The 19,635-nt window shown below is 44.3% G+C and overlaps 1 protein-coding gene across 1 annotated transcript; it reads right to left on the reverse strand.

Annotated features, from left to right (window-relative positions):
• Positions 1 to 810: 810 nt before the first annotated feature.
• jph3a (junctophilin 3a) lies at positions 811 to 19,003 on the reverse strand. The gene is made up of 5 exons (XM_026146249.1): positions 17,479 to 19,003; positions 9,542 to 10,322; positions 8,700 to 8,824; positions 6,118 to 7,367; positions 811 to 2,635 (listed from the first exon to the last, which is right to left on the reverse strand). The coding sequence occupies exons 1-5, from the start codon at positions 17,858 to 17,860 to the stop codon at positions 2,555 to 2,557; spliced, it is 2,619 nt and encodes an 872-aa protein (XP_026002034.1). The 5' UTR covers positions 17,861 to 19,003; the 3' UTR covers positions 811 to 2,554.
• Positions 19,004 to 19,635: the final 632 nt, after the last annotated feature.

Genomic DNA, 19,635 nt, shown 5'->3' on the forward strand with positions numbered 1-19,635 from the left:
CAACAACACCAGAGGACACTTTGTGCATAACATGGCATTAAGGAGAACGTGTTGGTCTTTTAGTAGTCAGACAAAATACACCAACTTGTCAGAGCCGCCATGCCAAAGGTTACAGCTGTAATATTCTTTAAAGAGGTGAGTTATCCTTAAATTGCCCCACACGCAGTTGGCATTGATGAGGATATGAACTCTATAGACTGACACTGTTCTAGACTCTAAACATGTTTTTTTCTGCTGTAAAGTTGGGCATTTTAACATTCATGTCTATGGGGATTGTCTATAGGTGGCCACTGGAGGAACTGGAATTTTAGTAATGGGGCGTCAAACATAAGGCCCGGGGGCCAGATTTGGGCCAGCAAAGACTCCAATCTGGCTCAATGGATGGCTTCGGAAAATGTGGACATGTTAGACTTTTAACTGTATTTTCACACGTTTTAGAGCTTTTCCTACAGTTAAAGGCCTCCCTATGGCCATTGATACGACACCAAAACAATTAAGTGATATATTTCTATATTTTACACATTTAGTCCTTCCAATTTAAGTCCAAAGAGTCATGTTGACAGATTGCGTTCATATATTACAGCAGTCTTTCTTTACCACATGGGAAAGTTGCACTTCTTTTTCTTATATACTGACAGAAAGGGAAGTTGCACTGGTCCACTTCACACAAGGCCAAAGAGGGCTGTATGTGTAAAACCATGTAAAATGAGTTTGACATAAAGTGCAGGGCAGATAGCTTTTAGACTTCCTGCTCAACATGTAGTCTGTACTGGCTGTAGTATGGGCTGTAGATGAAATTACTTTCAGTAATAACCACACCAAGCTCTTTAATTTCAAACATTTCATTATTTTCTCCACATTAACTTTGAAACAACCTCATAAACCAAAGAGTAAGAAAGAGCATGCTCGGGCATGCAATGATGTCACAACATGATGATGCCACTGGGTGCGAAGTATAAAACATACAGTAGCAGAGAGTTTCTTTTATATCATTCATAAACTCGGGACATTTCAGTATCCACTGAGAGTTAAAAGCTAGCGTTTATTTTACACTGCTCTCCATGTCTCACGTAGCCTTGTGTTGCTGGATAAGAGAGACAAGAGGGAGAAATTCACAAACTGACACCAGATTGAGCAGGCTAAACAAACATGCTGGAAACAAAAATCTCATCCGGTCTCAAAAAAAAAACAGTTTTCTGGAAATGACACCGTAGAAACCCCATTTTCCCCTTTTCGACTGGTCCAAAAGGGGCGACTGGGAGAGAGAGACAAAACAGTGCATGCCATTTCAGGGTGAAGAGGGAAGGGCTGATTGTGTGGAGGGCCGAAGGATGGGGATCGCTTTTTTTTAATTTTCAAGGTTATTTGTCTCCTCTTAGCCTGCCCGTGTGGGGTGTTTGATCTAGGGTTGGCTTTTAAATCAATTTGAGAACCAAAATGAATAAATACGAGGCACTCAGCATTCTCTCTGGCTTGCAAACTGCAAAAAGTAACAAACTTGAAGAATAATGACACATACACTTATATATTAGAATTAGTGATTATAACATAACAGTCTCAAGGCTGTACAAAGGGGCAAGGCTGATACCTCCTCAGTATGTCAGCAGTTAAATGTGTTTTTTTTTCTTTTTCTTTTTGTTCGGTTTATTATGCACGCAAACGTGTGTTTATGTGGTTCCACTTTACTTGTAATGAATTCAGAAAGTTCCTCTCGGATTAGACCAGGAGGGCTTGGCATGTGTTGGTCGCTGGCATTTGATTTCGCAAATCAAATATGATTTGGTCATACTCTGTGATTTTGGTTGAATGTGAAGTGTCTGACAATCGAGAGGTGACCATCAGGATGAAGTGCGCACAAATGAAGACAGAACAGTGATGTTAAAGGGATAGAAAAATGCACTTTTTAAAATCTCACACAGCCTCATGCAATGGTTGCGTGTTTATGTAGTAGAGGGGAAAAAGAGAAAAGAATAATGACGGAGCCCTTTAAAATGGATCTACTCTTGCAGCATAGTTCTGTAGCGCATAGTGCGAATAGAGACTGATGGATTTGAAGGAAAGGAAAAAGGTTCAAAGGCAAAAGGGGGCTTAGGACTGAGTGTGTTTCTCATGATAACCAGGAACATGGGTTGCTATATTCTTTTCTAGACTGATTTTAAAAAATGGGCAACGCTGCCTGTGCCATCTCCAGTCCACTGATCTGTCAGCGACGGGCATCCGTGCACGTGAGCCCGAAACAACACGCTCGTCTAAAGCTGCATTTTCTTTCTTTCTCGTGACTCTAATTCAACCGCCTTTTATCATGTGGACGTTCTATGGAAGTTATATTGAATGAAAGTCAAAATAAGCATTTGAAAAGAAATGGTGTCTTTGTAGAAACTGAAATGGGCTTCAACAGAGGTGAAAAAGACAGTAGCAACAATAGAAAGGCTCTGCTGTGTCCTTCACTCGGGCTGCGGGCTCCAGTCGAATAGACAGAACGTCCATCTCATTAAGTAATCATATAATATACCGTAGTTATCAATAAGTCTTAGTAGATCATACCTGTATAAGCTTAAATAAAGAAGTGAATGAAAAGAATGGCTACTCCAATATTGAGTAAAATGACCATAACCACCAGAATAGAGCTGGAGCCCTAGGAGACAAGAGAAGAGAGAAAAAAGCAATTAGTCCAGTTACAGCACCAACGATCTCAGTGGAAACACAAACACAGACACTCAGACTCTGGTCAAGATTTAACAATGGACATCTGAGTAACCCACCAGGCTATCAACAAACAGGTTAGAGGTTAGAGTTGGGCTGCACTTTCTGCTCAGGTGCCTTAAAGAGCACAATAACTGGGCAAAATAACGTAACAGATGTGAGTCTCGATTATATTTTCTGCGTCCGTGAGTCTGCTTGGGTCCGAGTGACATAAAGTGACAGCACGTTCTCACTCCCAAAGCGTAACATTTTACACTAGGTGACCAATCGTCAGTATATTATGCCTCGGGAGTGAAAATGAAGGTCCATGTTGTTGCCAGCCCACAGAGGAGTCCGCAGTGACTTAACTTTTTTTTTCCTACATACACTCAAAACACAAGGAGGTTTAGTTACTTATTCTTCAACTAGTTGTGTTTATGGTTTTCCTAACATCTGTTGAAAGTTAACATGCTAAACTATCTTATGTAAGCATGCACTCTGTAAGAGGAAGAAGAAAACCCCGCCCAAAAAAACCTGAAATTTGAAGAATTACAAAAGTAATACCCTAATACCGAAGTGTTTTTGTGAAACTCAAAAAGAATACTTGGTAACTTGATGTTATGCTGATTATTTTAAGGCTTGTTAACAAAGTTAACTATGTACTGATCACCAGACAACTTTGGCCCATCACAGGGCACGCTTAGACCGCACTGGTGCAAACTACATGTAAAATTCATGATTTTTGTAAACACAACTTCCTCATGATAATGCCCACCCCACACGTGTCCACGTCTACCTATGGAATAAGAAGGCAATAACAACGAGTGTGTCATCTAGTGGACACATTACAGACTCTGGCTCCTTGGTGTCATTCTTACAATCGTCCACCATGACTGATGCAGGAAAGTCTTGTACTGAAGACACTGTGTAAAGAATGCATTTATATGGGAACAGAAATGAGGAAATACTTCTAAAACCAGAGCACTTCTGGATTTCGGTTCCATTTTAGACCCTTTGTGGTGATGGACTTTTGAATTGTGTAGTGGGAAAATTTTAGGCTAGACCCAGGAGTTTCTTAGCTAATCTCACAGCTACAGACCTGAGTCAGCTGAAGGTGGTTTACCCCTTTTTGTTTTGGTTTTGAGAGTATTCATATTTTGCCTTCATACAGAATCTTTGTAGTTGTTTTCAGACATTTTTCAGTCTTGAGATCCTTTTGAGTTATTTTTTTTTCATTTCCTTTTGTTGTTTTGTGAATCTGTGAGTATTCAGTTTCACTTTGTGCTCGTTTTGAGTCTTTCCGTAATTGTTTTAGGAATCTTTTGGTTAGTTTATACCTTTTTGTTGAGATGCTGTTTTTTTTCGATTGTTGCATTTTTGAATCTCTGCATGCAGTAACACCACATGTTAGCAGTTTTAGGGAAGCTCTTGGATCAGTAATCTGTCCATTGAAAGTTCCTTTGTTCAGTGTAAAAATTGAAAATGTAACATTGTGGAGTTAATTGTGATAGTTTCGTACCTTTGATTCTTATCACAGTGATAGATATTTTCCAACACAGGCGTCTGTGCAGGTTCTCGGTCACCCCGAGTCTTAAGAGCTTGAAAAGCTAGAAAGGAAGTGAAACGTCTCCAAAAAACTTCAGGAAGTCCAATCGTCTTCTTTTTATGCTCTTAATAATTTCAAGACAGACGTTTATCTGCTGTGCTGATGATTCAGCAGTGACTTTCATATCCCACTGTCGTCTAACACTGAGAAAAATGATTTTTCTTGAGTTGTTTTAAAATTTCCTGTCTAATACATCTTGGCATTTTGTGAACTAAAAGTCTTTTAATCTGAAAAATCATTTGATTTTTATCATTGAGGCACTGTGACTAAAACGTGAAGTTTTGGTAAACACATAGCTCTTCCTTTAAATACACTGAACAAAAATATAAACGCAACACCTTTGTTACTGCTCCCATTCCCCATGGGATGGACGTAGAGACCTAAAATTCATTCCAGATACACAATATAACCATCCCTCCCAAACAGTGGTCACAAATCAGTCCAAATGTGTGGTAGTGGGCACGTCTGCTATATTGAGATAATCCATCCCACCTCACAGGTGTGCCACATCAGGATGCTGATCTGACATCATGAGTAGTGCACAGGTGTACCTCAGACTGCCCACAACAAAAGGCCACCCTGGAATGTGCAGTTTTTTGCGCTATTGGGGATCTGGGGACCCAGAACCGGTCAGTATCTGGTGTGACCACCATTTGCCTCATGCAGTGCAACACATCGTCGCATGGAGTCTATCAGATTGTCAATTGTGGCCTGTGGAATGTTGGTCCACTCCACTTCAATGGCTGTGCGAGGTTGTTGGATATTCGTGGGAACTGGTACACGCTGTCGTATACGCCGGTCAAGCACATCCCGAACATGCTCAATGGGTGACATGTCCGGTGAGTATGCTGGCCATACAAGAACTGGGACATTCCCAGCTGCCATCTGCCCTGAACAATGTGAACCATGATTCATCCGTGAAGCGCACACCTCTCCAACGTGCCAGACGCCATCGGATGTGAGCATTTGCCCACACAAGTCTGTTACGGCGACGAGCTGGAGTCAGGTCAAGACCCCGATGAGGACGACGGGCATGCAGTTGAGCGTCCCTGAGACGGTTTCTGACAGTTTGTGCAGAAATTGTTTGGTTGTGCAAACCAATTGTTCCAGCAGCTGTCTGGGTGGCTGGTCTCAGACGATCTTGGAGGTGAACCTGCTGGATGTGGAGGTCCTGGGCTGGTGTGGTTACACGAGGTCTGCGGTTGTGAGGCCGGTTGGATGTGCTGCCATATTCTCTGAAACGCCTGTGGAGACGGCTTATGGTTGAGAAATGAACATTCAATGCACGGGCGACAGATCTGGTTGACATTCCTGCTGTCAGCATGCCAATTGCACGCTCCCTCATTGCTTGTGGCATCTGTGGCATTTTGCTGTGAGACAAAACTGCACATTCCAGGGTGGCCTTTTGTTGTGGGCAGTCTGAGGTACACCTGTGCACTACTCATGATGTCAGATCAGCATCCTGATGTGGCACACCTGTGAGGTGGGATGGATTATCTCAATATAGCAGATGTGCCCACTACCACACATTTGGACTGATTTGTGACCACTGTTTGGGAGGGATGGTTATATTGTGTATCTGGAATGAATTTTAGGTCTCTACGTCCATCCCATGGGGAATGGGAGCAAAAACAAAAGTGTTGCGTTTATATTTTTGTTCAGTGTATTAACTCTACACTAGTTTTGTTGCATTTAACTGAAATATGTAGGTCTTATCACACAGCTCTTTTTCTTTCTTTTTTTTATCAGTGTGTTGTGGTAACAGCAAACATTATGTTATTATGTGTTAAAAAATGAACTGTTAGCCTGACAGAGCACTGCAGACTCACTGAGTTTGATTTGAGGGTGAATTGCTCTCCTTCCTGCTCCAGAGTGATGGGCTGAGACTTTAGAGGTGGGGAGAGGGTGAGGTCCCTGTGCAGTGGCCACTCCTCCAGCTCTGCCCCCACATTCAGGTTGTCCAGCATCTGTACAGAGTCCATGGATCCTTCTCTGACCGGTCGAAGGCTTCTGGATCGCAGCCTGTTGTTCTTGGGGGCCGGGGACTCTTGTCCCAGCCCCCGAGAAGTCTGCGAGTCCGGACAGTGCAGCCTCATGTCGACTGTATAGTCATTCATCTTCTCCTCGTCCTGCTCTGTGAGGCGCGAGTGGGCGGGGCTCCACCTAAGGGTGCTTTCAGCAGTCCAGCCCCCGGTGTGGCCGTCTAGCCTTTGGTCGATTACAGCGTGCTCGTTAAGCTTGTGGTTGGAGTGGTTGTGCTGCTTTGGATGGTGGTTGGAGTAGACATGCTCTCGAGGATTGTAACAAGAAGAAGAGACGTGGTCCTTGGCATTGTGATTGGACAAGATATATTCTTGGGGCTTGTGATTGGAAGAAGCATGCTCAGAAGTCTTGTGATTGGACATGTTGTGATCCAAGGCCTTGTGATTGGATAAAATGTGCACCTGTGGCTTGTAGTTGGAAGAGACATGCTCGCAGGTTTTGTGATTGGTGGACGAATGATCCCATGTTTTGTGATTGGACGATGAGTAGTCTCTTGACTTGTGATTGGAAGAGGCGTGCTTGGAGAGCTTTTGGTTGGACAAGGAATGCTCCCAGGCTCTGTAGGAGGAAGCGTGGTCCCGGGGCTTGTGATTGGAAATGGATTTCTCCCGTGGCTTGTGGTTGGACAAAGGGGCTTGTTCGTGGCCATTTAGTTGTCCCTCCTGCTCTTCCAGAAGGGAGGGCGTAGTGGAGCGACTGCTACACGCTCGATCCGGATACATGTCGTCGCTCCAATTGTTAGCCCCGCCCCTCGGCAGATCCACCCCCCGCCCTTCTACCAGCACCTGGATCTCAGCCCCGCCCTGATCGTCCACGGCGCTCTGGCGCATGAAGCAAGCATTCCTGGGGCGATGGGTGTGTTTGAGTGGACTGTGGGGAGGTGAGGTGGGTACGCTCAGCACGGGGCTGAGATCAGGTGTTATCACAGGTGGCGTGGTGTCAGGAGTGCACAGCTCCGGACTGTCTGTTCCTGTGGAGATGACCTCATGGTCTTTGTCCTTGGTGCCCTGGTGTTTGGGCCGCTGACATTCGAGCCCTATGAAAACAGGAGAACAGCACCAGTGAGGTGATTTGGCACCCAGAGCAAAGCCTACAGCGCGAGTATGTTTGAGTGTCATCGGCACACAAAAGGAGGAGAAGAGCTGCAAACAAACGGAGCCTCGTGCTGCCAGCTTAGAGAGGATTATGAAAGTGAATATACTTGATTTAATTTGAATTCTTACAGGCTAATCCTTTGTAGTTTATTATGAGATTAAAATGTGTGTAACACTGGGCCTATGCTTAAAAGCAAATTCACACTTACTTTATTAATCTGTAAAGGTTCCAGTAGGCGTACTTTTGCATGTAGATTTTAAGAAAATTAGTGCATTTGAATCCTTTAGCTATGACTCATAATTATCTCAAACAAATTTCTGTGGAAAATCTAAAAAATACAGAGTACTATAGAATCAGTGAAGCTAAGAGAAAAGCCTGAAGGCAAAAAACAAATAGAAAGGTTGTTATACCTTTGTTTTATCTTTATAGGTTAATTAGAAAGTGTACATTATTGTACTTTATTGAGCCCCGTGGGGAAATTGCTCTCTGCATTTAACCCATTCACTCAGTGAAGCAGTGGGCAGCCATTGGGCGCCCGGGGAGCAGTGTGTAGGGACGGTACCTTGCTCAGGGGTACCTCAGGGTAGCTGTTAAGGGGAATCGAACCCCCGACCTTCCGATCATGGGGCAACCACGCTACCTACTGAGCTATCCCTGCCCCCTATTTATTTTGCCTCCATAAACAAATAGTTTGTTTATGGCTTTAAAATTGAGATAAAATATACCATATACAGTCAATTTCTACCATTAATTGACTGCATAATTTGCCAAATGACAAATTCATTTACAGCATTTACTACAAAAAACTGCTTTTTTTCTTCTTTCCTTTTGCAATGCTAAAATTGCGTTTTTTATGGTTTCCAGTTCTATAGAGGTCTGTGGAAAAATGTCTTTCTGTCTTGACCTCCGTGAGCACAGGCACACATCTGAGGTCATACCGGTCATATTGAGAAACACTCATTTTGCGGCTTCACAACAGGGCCTCAGAAACCAGTCGTCCATCAGATGGGGGAGGCCACTCATCTAAGCTAAGCTAGTTAGCATTTAGCTCTTATTTATGCATGCTACATATCATATAACTCATTTGTGAAAGCAGGATCATAACAAGAACATGTAAAGTGTGAAATTAGCTTAAGCTAACATCATCTAGCTACCTGTTACTTGCTGCAGACCCTGTTGGTTAGTTTTGGTAAATGGTAAACAGACTGATTCGCACATAGTGCTTTGCTACATTTGTTACATTTAATGTACTGACACTTGTGCACCTACTAACCATTGCCATAGATGTGAAAGGAGGGTGAAAGCTCTTTGGCAGCTATCCGAGCCAGTCGACACTCCTCCGTGGCTTTCTGCGCCACACCTTCTGCAGCCTCTGCCTTCCCACGAGCGTGGCTCATCCTGAACAGAACAGGCAGAAACAGCAAAGTCAAAACGTGTGTGTATTTTAAGATAAATTACTTTGTATCTATGAAGTAATAAAAATGTTCTCCTAAACAATATCCAGGTATTTGTAATATCTAAGTGAAACTTTCATACGAGACTGCAAAAAATATGTTTTATCGAAAAGAATGCATGACTGTCTCTCAAAAAGTTTGCAGTTAAAAAAACGTAGTTTGATTAGCCTTTGAAGGGCTAAATATGTGCTGTGGCTCCCTATGAAACAATATAGACAATATAAAGCACTACCCCACCACACAGGAACAGATAATTGGTTAGTAATGCAAAGCACACCATAGTTTGTAATATACCACTTGTTCTTTTATTCACGTCTCTGGGGAAGGTATTTGACCAGATTTGAATCCCAAATTTGTGAGGTCTAACGCTAGCTCATTTAAAAGAAATCATCCCCCGGTAATCAGGGGACAAAGACAATGATTATTGTACAACACACTGACACTCATCAAAAATGATTTCTCCAAAAAAGCTAGTTTTGTCAAACAAAGGGCGACGATTAGGCTTTGGACCGAGGGTCGTCACCAGTGATGTCTTAGACTTCAGAGGATTTAATGTTGCTTAATCTTGCTGGGTGCGCAGAGGTGTGTCACCAGCTCTATCTAACGAGATACGTTCAAATTATTCCTACGAAGCGGTGACCAGAATACTGGAAGATCTAACCTCGACACAGCAATCTCTGCTTTCTGCTTGGCGATGTCCGCGGCCTTCTCCGCAGCTTCCACAGCTCGGTCCACCTTCTCTCGGATTTTACTGGCCCTCAGGGGGATCAGGTTCTTGCGTTTTCCGCTCACCAGCACATTCTGCTTGTATTTTCCCTCCTCCTTGGTGCCATCGGGGAAGGTGGTGCAGCCATATCCGTGCCTCTTGTTGCCCGCCCATTCGCCTGCATAATGCAGGCCATCTGAGCGCCTGCTCACGCCCCAGCCAGCTCTCTGGTCACTCCTCCACTCTCCAGCATACATCTCAGTGACAGTGGCATCCACAGGAGCGCCCTGTTCACTCTCACTGGTGTTGGAGTGGATGTCAGATGCAGCAGAGCTGACGGTGCTCATGCCGGCCTCGCTGCAGAAGGAGCTCTGCTTGCTGAGCTGACTGGCTAGAGAACTTTTGGACTCAGAGCGCCGAAGCTTCAGGCCACTTAGGATAGACTGCCGAAAGCGGCCTTTTCTCTTCCTCTGCCGTTCGGCCTCACTCGGTGCCACAAGAGCAAACCCACCCCGGCCCACTGGGCTCCCAGCCAGTCCGGCCACCACCCCATCTGTAGGCGTGGTGGCAGTGCCATCCTCCAGCACAGCAGGAGGGCCATGGCTGTGCTCAGAGCGGAGAGAGTTTATAGATGTTCGCAGAGGGAAGAGGATGACAGCTGCCATGCCGTACGGCACACTCTGTCGCACACCATAGCCGTGGCGCATCCCTCCCAGCCACTGGCCTTGGTAGGTTCCTGAAAGACAGACAGACACAGCACGAGTCAGACATAAGAACTGCATTTTATTTGAGTGTCCAAATATGGTAAATGGTAAATGGCCTGTATTTATATAGCGCTTTACTAGTCCCTAAGGACCCCAAAGCGCTTTACATATCCAGTCATCCACCCATTCACACACACATTCGCACACTGGTGATGGCAAGCTACATTGTAACCACAGCCACCCTGGGGCGCACTGACAGAGGCGAGGCTGCCGGACACTGGCGCCACCGGGCCCTCTGACCACCACCAGTAGGCAACAGGTGAAGTGTCTTGCCCAAGGACACAACGACCGAGACTGTCTAAGCCGGGGCTCGAACCGGCAACCTTCCAATTACAAGGCGAACTCCTAACTCTTGAGCCACGATCGCCATATCTATGTGTAAATTCATTCATTAGTTAGATCATTAATTGAATTCTCAATGGACCAAACAGGAGAGTAGCATGCATGAGGAATACACTAATGTATGCTAACTGTTATACAGTAATTGCCAAAATGGTCTTTGCATTACTCAGTGGAAGGTCTTTGCAAACTCAAAGTGCTCACTGAGTAGCAAAGTTGGTGTGCAGGGCTAATTTTAGGCACAACAGGATGGATTACTGAGAACTGGTCAGAGGGCTCCCGTCCACTTCTAAATTGTCAAACTGCCAAGTTTTCAGAAGATGTCAAACCCCAAACTTCACATACTCACATAGCACAGGGTTAGGAGTTAAGTTAATTTAAGCAAATTCCCTTCAAATGTAATCAGCCAGTCGCCTCGTGCATCAGCCTCATAGGTAACGTTGTTCTGTGTTTAAGGCCGATTCACATGTGTTAGCAATGTTAAAGGTCAAAGGGAAAGGTAGTTTCCCTCCACTGGGTATTAGAAAGAATGCAGTCGCAGTTTAATTGATTGGGGTTTTTACCCAAGCATTTTGCTAATTTTTGTCAGCAAGTAGTCAGAAATGCAACAGGAAAATGCACAGCTGTCTGTCAGAAATGGCAACTAACGTCTTTCATTCTGAAACAGGAAAAGTCCTGGTGACGTGTATGACAACACTGACACTTCTGAGAAATGCCACATATATTTAGTTTCTGTGTTGACTGTTTATGAACGTTTTCAACAAGGTACAAATAAATCTGCCATAAAATTAAAGCTTGACAAAGATGTGTCTGGACTCACTGTGAGCACACCAGAGCTTTGCATACTAATTTGCATCTGTATGTCAGTCTAAAAATGCCATCCCTGCCTCATGTGGATGGAAGTGTAGAAAATATTCCATAATGTGAGGAGGCTGCTCAGCATCCGATCTAATATGTGATGTGTTTGTGCATCTTTGTGTGAAAACTACACGCTGCCAAGAATAAAATCTTTAAAACACAGCAGTGCTAACTTGAAGCAAAGTGAAATGGCATTAAAATAATAGAAACACTTGAAATAAACCATAAATAACACTTGTTTTTTGGCTTCTCCCAGTCTGCAGAAAATACACATATGTACTCTGTAAAAACAGGAAAAGCTGTAGTGGAGGAATCTTTATGCCTGAGCTGTTGAGGATTTGGCAAGTTAGGTGGAGGAGGTGAGCAGAAGACAAGCCAGCATATTATGATACAACGAGGGGGTTGCTGTTGCTCTGAAATCAGCCATAAAGGTTTATATATGTCAAGCCTCCTCTCTCACTATGCTCCTCTCTGTCTACACCAAGAACAAAAAATCAGCTCCAGTTGATGTCCAGACCTCCTGGAAGAGGGCAAACTCCTGAGAGCAGCCTCCAACCAAAGCAGGTCTGCTCTAAGGAGAGGTCAGCATCCTCTCCTCAAATCCCTGAGGTGATCAGAGCAAAGGGTGAAGTAAATCTAAAGTTTCATGTTTCTGGGAAGGAAACTTACCAGCGTGTTAGTTTCACTTACAGTAGGACTCATTCCTGATTATAAAGCTGGAGAGGTTTATGTTGCAGTCAGCCTTTTAATAGCTGTCTGTTCTCTGTTGCAGATTGGGTTTAGTAGGTACTGCTCCAGCTGCTTCTGATCACAGCTAGTCATCAACCTAGCAAGCCAGCCACAACCAAGACTGCAAGTAGTGAATTTTAAGGATTGAAAATTCTGTGTGTGAAAGAAAAATTAAAGATGGGTCACCTGTTTTCTACACACAGTAGTCCAAAACTGAAAAAAAGAGTCGAGATTCAGTTTTTAGAGTGGCTGATTAATTCAGCCTGACCAATCCTTGAGTGCTTGTCAGTGTCAGTGTGTTTCCTGTCTTATTTTGATAGTCCTTGTGTCATGTGCTTGTGTTTAGTTTTGCTTCCCTTGTCTCTGTGTTGAATTTGTTCCACTTGAGTTTCGCGGCTCTCTCCACTTTCATAATCACCGGTCTGTGTATTTATTGCATCACTTCCCCTTTGTCCTTTGCCGGAACTTCAGTTCACTTTCCTCCACGTGTCTTGTCCTTAGTAGGTTTTCCCAGTCTAGCATATGCCTTCATTGCCTTTTGTCTTTTATTTTCTATCCTTGTCTGATCTTCTATCTTTAATAAACAACCTGCCTTTTGTTAAGATCAAGTTCTGTCTTCAAGTGTCTGCTTTTGGGTCCTCTCTTCAAAAACACTATCTGCACCAACGGCTCATTAACTCTTGGTTTAGAAACTCTATTTAATGTCTGACGTAAACATGCCACGTGGCACACATGAAGTTCATTTCATAAATTCTGGTCATTATTAGAGTTAGAAAGGAGGGTAGGTATCCAGAGTATGCTCATTAGCTGCTGACCTGCCAATCACAAGTTGCTTCGCAGTCACATCTACTCCTTACTCATCACATCTGGCTTCACAACACCAAGACAGCAGTGGTGAAAACGGTCAGCTCAGGGCTTCATAATGAGACGTCGCTAATCAGTCTGTGATGTCTGGTCACATGACTTTGTCCATTTCATTTCTATACGGCCAATCTTGAGTCGATCGTGGCTCAAGAGTTGTAATCGGAAGGTTGCTGGTTTGAGCCCCGGCTTGGACAGTCTCGGTCGTTGTGTCCTTGGGCAAGACACTTCACCCGTTGCCTACTGGTGGTGGTCAGATGTTGCCTACTGGTGGTGGCGCCAGTGTCCGGCAGCCTCGCCTCTGTCAGTGCGCCCCAGGGTGGCTGTGGCTACAATGTAGCTGCCATCACCAGTGTGTAGATGTGTGTGTGAATGGGTGGATGACTGGTTGTGTAAAGCGCTTTGGGGTCCTTAGGGACTAGAAAAGTGCTATACAAATACAGGCCATTTACCAATAGTCTCTGGGTCTTTCTATCTGTGCTTTTAGCTGGCTGTTTCCATGTCTAGAAAGCTGTTGCTCATTTCCAGAATAGGCCTGTGTCAGTGCCATAGATGTCCCAGTGACAATGAGTGAGTTAGCACCCAATATGGGTACTAACATGCACTTAGAAGCTGCTCTTAGAATAATATCAACCCCCCAATATTGGGTTTGTTCATTCAAACTAGGTGAAATGAAAATGAAAGAAACAAAAATCAATACATAAACAAAACATTGATTTCCACTATTGGCAAAGACAAGGGAGGACCATTAATTTTCCTAAGGGACCACATAAGAAACTGGGACTGCTGAGGAGAGCTCCACCAATAGGCTGAACTCAGTTCTGCTCAATAGATTAGAGGGCAGCATTTTTTAACCTATTTGCTTTTAAAATACAAAAGGTGCTGCTTGCCACTAGGCAAAGCAAACAACTGCTTTGGGCTCCAGATCAGTGGGGACGCTGAGGGATACCACACGCTGTGAATCTAGCCTTAAATGTGTGGAGAGACACATGAGTAACCCAACTACCATGAGCATCACATCATTTCTTTTCCTTTGATGTTAGCAGAGCAGCCCAGTGTCCAGTGTGATAGACTTGCTATGGATAGATATATAGATGAAAAAAGCTAGTAGTTACAGTATTAATGCTTCATAATCAGTTAAGTTGCTGTGCATTGTTACTGACAAAAACAAACCCAATATGTCTATGTTATTGAATATTTTATAGTACGATTGTTGTGCTTGTTGGTGTCAGATTATTTTCATGTGTTAGTGTGACAAATGTTGAAAAAATAAATAAATGAAAAAAACATTTTCTTTGATTATGAAGCGAGCAAAACGCTGTGCATACACAACAAGTTTACTCAAGTAAACACACCCAGAGAGGAGTTCGGTTATGACCACGACAATTCTCATGTCTTCAAACACCCAAATGCCACACGCAGTCTTAAATCTTTATTTTGTTCCAGAGTACATGTGTCCCGCTGCTCTGACGCTGTTTCCGCTCAGCTCTGAGCTCTTCGTGAGGTTTTTAAGGATTTCAGTATCGGAGCTGTCCGCGGTGCTGAAACAGGACAGGACGGCTTTTGCACGAGGCTGCTCGTGGCCTGCTATGGACGCCAAATGCGGCTGTTATGGTTTTTAATGAGCACTTGCTCTGTTGGCAGCTCTGTCAGTAAACCTCTCTCATGTGTGTGTCTTATTTGGGGGGCGGGGGTCTTTGATGGAGAAAACCTGCACATTTATTGGGTTGTGGAAAATGTGTCAGCTCGCGCGTGCTATATTCATCTGTCGGTGGTCTCCCACGTGAGCGGAAGAGAGGAGCAGAGCTGTCGCGTGACGCAGTCTTTTTCAGTTAAAATAGGGCGTATGAACCCGTGCAGCCTTCACACTCGTGCAGGGAGTCGGTAAAAAAAACGATCCACCGCCTCCCGGTAAACAATCTCCACCTTCAGCCCGCACGCGCACACGCAGTGCTTTTATTCCACCTGCATCGCTCACTGACCTCTCGCTCCATCATCTGGGTGCTCGGAGGCGGGCTACCATCGGTGATCAAACGGCCTACATTACAACCCCCCAAAGTCAGAAATAAAGGGAAATGACAGCGGCAGCGAGCCAATCAGAGCAGGAGAGCCGTGCGAGCTGGTCTCTTGTGACACGTTGACCTGCTGTATCAATGTTTCCATGGAGACTTTCATGGCACTGGGGAGAGGGGTGAAGGTGTGTTTTGATAAGTCTGTGTGTCTAAACAGGAGTCACGACTCAAAATGGCTTAATTTCTAATATTAGAGGTGTCCTGTTTTTAAAGCCTGTTTGTGTTCTCTTAAAATCTCAGAGAAAGGCTGCTCAGGAGAGCCTCCACAGCGCGAGCCCGGCAGACAGTCAGCACAATATCTTCTGGTGTCCTCTGTCCTCTTTAGTCCTTTTGCACATTTTTGTACATTATTTTGACATTTTAGGTCTTTCACAGTAATTTTTTAAAATCTCTTGATGAAACATTTTTAAAAGTGCTCACTTTATGGCTCTTGGTTGTCTCTTCGTATTCTCTGTTTTTGTGTGGGGGGTTTTTGTAGTCAGCTTGTTTCTCCTTATACTGATTAAATTTTTCTTTGAGGTCAATTTTCACCACTATGTAGTCAATTTATATCTTTTTGTAGCTGCCTTGTATCATTTTGAAGTCAATTTGTGTCTCCTTGTTTTCAAGTTGTGTCTCTGTGGATTTTTGGGGGTTTCGTGTGTCTTTGTCGGTAGGAGTCACTGTTTTACCGATTTTCATTTCCCAGTGGATTTTTTGTTTTGTTTTGATCATTTAGTGTCTCGCTGTGGTCAATTTACTTTGTATATTTCTTTTTGCAGCTCTTTAGCGTCTCTTTGTAATTGTTTCATTTCCCTCTGTAGTGATTTCTCTGTGTCATACAGTTGTGGTCAGAACTTTGTGTCATCATGGGCGTAAATGTCATGGTAACTTTTTCAATGATTTGTTTGAACCATGCTTTCCCCACTTGGAATGACTGCACGTCTTTAATGATCAAAAATTTTAAAAAATGGGTGCACGAATTTGAATTTCTTTTGGGTTTGCTCTAATCTACATAGGTTCAAATAAATACATATACCCCCACTAATAATTGTTTGAATGTCCCTCAGCAAGTTGCACCTCAGTCAGATGCTTTTGATAACCATCAACAAGCTCCTGGCGCAATTCTGACTGGATATTTGACTGCTCTTCTTGGCCGAATTAATAGGGTTCGTTTCAAGTGGTTGGTTTCCTGGCAAGGACCCAGTTTTCAAACATAGTCCGAAAATTTTCAATAGAGTTCAGGTTGGGGCTTTGGGATTCTGAAAGGCTAACCCAGGAACCACCAAGGCTCAAGCCTACCATGAACTGAAACACCAGAGTTCCTGTTCACACTGAAGCCACTTTCATTTGGTCACATTGACAGGAGCCATGTTTGGAGGAGTAAAGGCGAGGCTTTCAAACCTAAGAAAATTGTACCAACTGTCAAGCATGGTGGTGGTAACATCATGCTCCGGGGCAGATAGAACAATAACAGAAAAGGAGAATTACCAAGCAACTTCATCTCAAATCAGCAACTTGGCAGTCAAAACAATTGGGAGTTCCAACAAGACACTGATCACAAACAAACATGAAAACTGGTTTTGGAAGCTTCATGAATGGCCTTCCTACAGGATCAATCTCAGCGAGGACAGTGTTTGAAAGCCAGGTCTGTGCCAGAAAAACAACTAATTTAAATGAATGCTACCGATTTTGCAAAGTACAATTTGCTAAGGGACATTAAACTAAATATTAGTGGAAGTGTATTTGTAACTTTGTGTGGATTGGAGAAATTCCAAAATAACTAAACTTGTGAACCCTAATCTTGTTTTTTTAAGTCATTAAAAATGTGTTTAATCGAGGAAAAAGGAGAGTTTGAAGAAATCATTAAAAGCCACAACTTACCATGAAATTTGAGCCCATGATGAGTGGAAGTAAACTTGTGAGTACAGCTGTACCGTTGCACTGCTTTGCGCTCACACTGTACACTATCAATACTTTACAATTGCACATTATCCTAAATATAGCCTTTTAACACCTAGGCCTCTGCTGTGGTGCCCAGTAGGAGTCTTTAGTAACCTGTCTGTGTTCATAGATGTGAGCCACACGTTATTTATGTGACCTACATTGGAGATGTGATAAAGTGGAGCTAAGCAGATGAAAACGTAAGCAAGCTGCTCCACTTGCAGCTTGAAAATTAGTTTGTGGAACAAGCTGGAATGTTTTATTCAGAGAAGCTAAAGTGGACCAAGCTGCTCTTTAACCTGGTCTGAAAATCTGTGTAGATATAAGCTGCTCTTAGCTTCCTTACCTCCGTCAGAATAGGTTTCAGTGCCATATCCATCCTGCAACCCATTGCTCCATGTCCCCTCGTACCGGGCCCCGCTGGCCGTGCTCTCCAGCTGCCCATATCGACCTTTGAACCCCTGCGTCCACTCTCCTCTGTATTCCCAGCGACCCTTGGTCTCCACTCCGATGCCATGCCGCTTGCCCTGTGCCCAGGTGCCCTTATAGCTGTTCCCACTTGGCCACGTGTACACGCCCAGGACCTCGAAGCCGTGACTCCAGGCCCCAGCGTACTCACCCTGACCCTGGGGTCCTGTGCAGACACCTCGGCCATGGGCCTTACCCTGCTCCCACCCCCCGCAGTACGACCCCCCGTCATCAAAGTCAAACCTGCCTCCAGTGGACATGCATGAAACAGGTTTAGGCAAATCCTTAGAACGTCAAGAAAAAGAAAAAAACAAGGGCCTGTTTCACTCAGAAGGAGCAAGGAGGGTGGAGGCCTCGTTTAAATCAGGTAGCATACAGGTTCAGGGCCTCGAACTTCCTCTCCGCTTAGTTTAGTATGTGGAACGCTAGCTGGGTGTTTTAGAAACAGCAGGACAGGGCCCACGGAGCATTGCCTCATGACGGAGAAGCAATCCGAGCCTCAGCGATGGGTCTGGAGTGACGTACACAGCTGCCGTGCATGCTGCTTCCCATGGGCATGCGGGCTCAGAGTGCTTCTCATCCTCCTCCTCCACTTCCTCCTCCACCTTCCTGCTCACCACGCAACCTCACAGGCCCTTCGCCTTGGCCGTGCAGCAGGGCGCTCCAGACAAGCGAGGCCTAGGCTTTTCCAGCAGTCCCGCAGGCCCACAGAGTGGCGGCGGTGGCAGCAAGTGAGCGAGCTTGGCTCAATTACACATTAGAGCATCCTCACATCCCTGCATCACCAGCTCACAGGGATGGATACAGGACAGGGATACTGATGCACTCATACGCCATGTTTAAAAAAACTGGAGGAGTTGAAGATATTTTTCTATAGCATGGCCTGGATACAGGCAATCCAGGCTAACGCTCAGAGACACACATCCATAGCAATCAAACGGACTCAGCCCTGCACACACGCCTTGGCGGACATAAAGCAGTGTGAATATCTCCCCGGCTCTTCTTCCCCCTTTTCCTCTCCTCTGCTCGGCCGGGATCCAGGCGACTCTCTCCAGTGAAGATGAGGGATGCAAAAATCAGAGGCGGATATTATTCCTGTCCTTTCCCCTTTGTCTTCTCCATGCCAACGCTCACCTAAATCTGGATTGTTGTTGTAATGTCCCGATTCCACCAAGTCATCTGTCCTCTCTTGTTTTTTGCTCTCTCTCTCTCTAAAATCTGCTCATTACAGGACTGTTCCACCCCAGCCAATACCCCTCCCCCACGCACACGCACACACAGCGAACACACACTCCTTCTCGGAGCTCTTAAAGAGACAGAGGGATGGTGCGAATAACTGCATGTGCAGAGTTTGCTGCTCTTTCCCTGTGGGAATACCGCCTGCTTTTCCTAATTATCCAGCCTCATTTCTCTCTCGCTCTCTCCCTGTGACACTCATCCTCCTCCCAGACACCTGGTCAGTCAGCAGTCTGTTTTCCTCGAGGTTTGTGTGCTCCTTAATTGTTGTTGTTGTTTTTTTCATTTTCATCTCAAAAGCAAACCAGTGCAGTGTAGCTTTCACTCGAGTGGACACCACACAGACCCAGAGCGACCTCCTTAAATGCCAACAAGGCCTGAAAATAAGTGTCGCTGTGGTATGAACTGGAAAACCAGACGTCTACATTTGTAGATTAGTTATCCAGTAAATGTATTGTTATTCACTGAATTGATGATATTAGAAAGTTTTGTGTCAGTTTGGGTGAGCAGGAAATGAAGGACTAAGAGATAATCCACAGGAAATAGATTATAAAGGTCTTATGAATTTTACATTTGCTGTATCTTTTATTCATATAAGTTTGGACCGTGACAACAGAACCTCACGTAATGCCAGGTGCGAACAGCCAGAACACATAAAGCTCTCTCCGAGACACAGAAGGAAAAGGTGTGGCACTTTGTGCTGACCCAGATAAATGAAAATATTTATAACTTTATAATACAAAATGAGCAAAATTCTAAATTAAATAGATAAATGTATTTTTTAACATCTTAAAAATAA

This window comes from Astatotilapia calliptera, chromosome 1 (genome assembly GCF_900246225.1).
Source record: "Astatotilapia calliptera chromosome 1, fAstCal1.2, whole genome shotgun sequence".
Lineage (NCBI taxonomy): Eukaryota > Metazoa > Chordata > Actinopteri > Cichliformes > Cichlidae > Astatotilapia > Astatotilapia calliptera.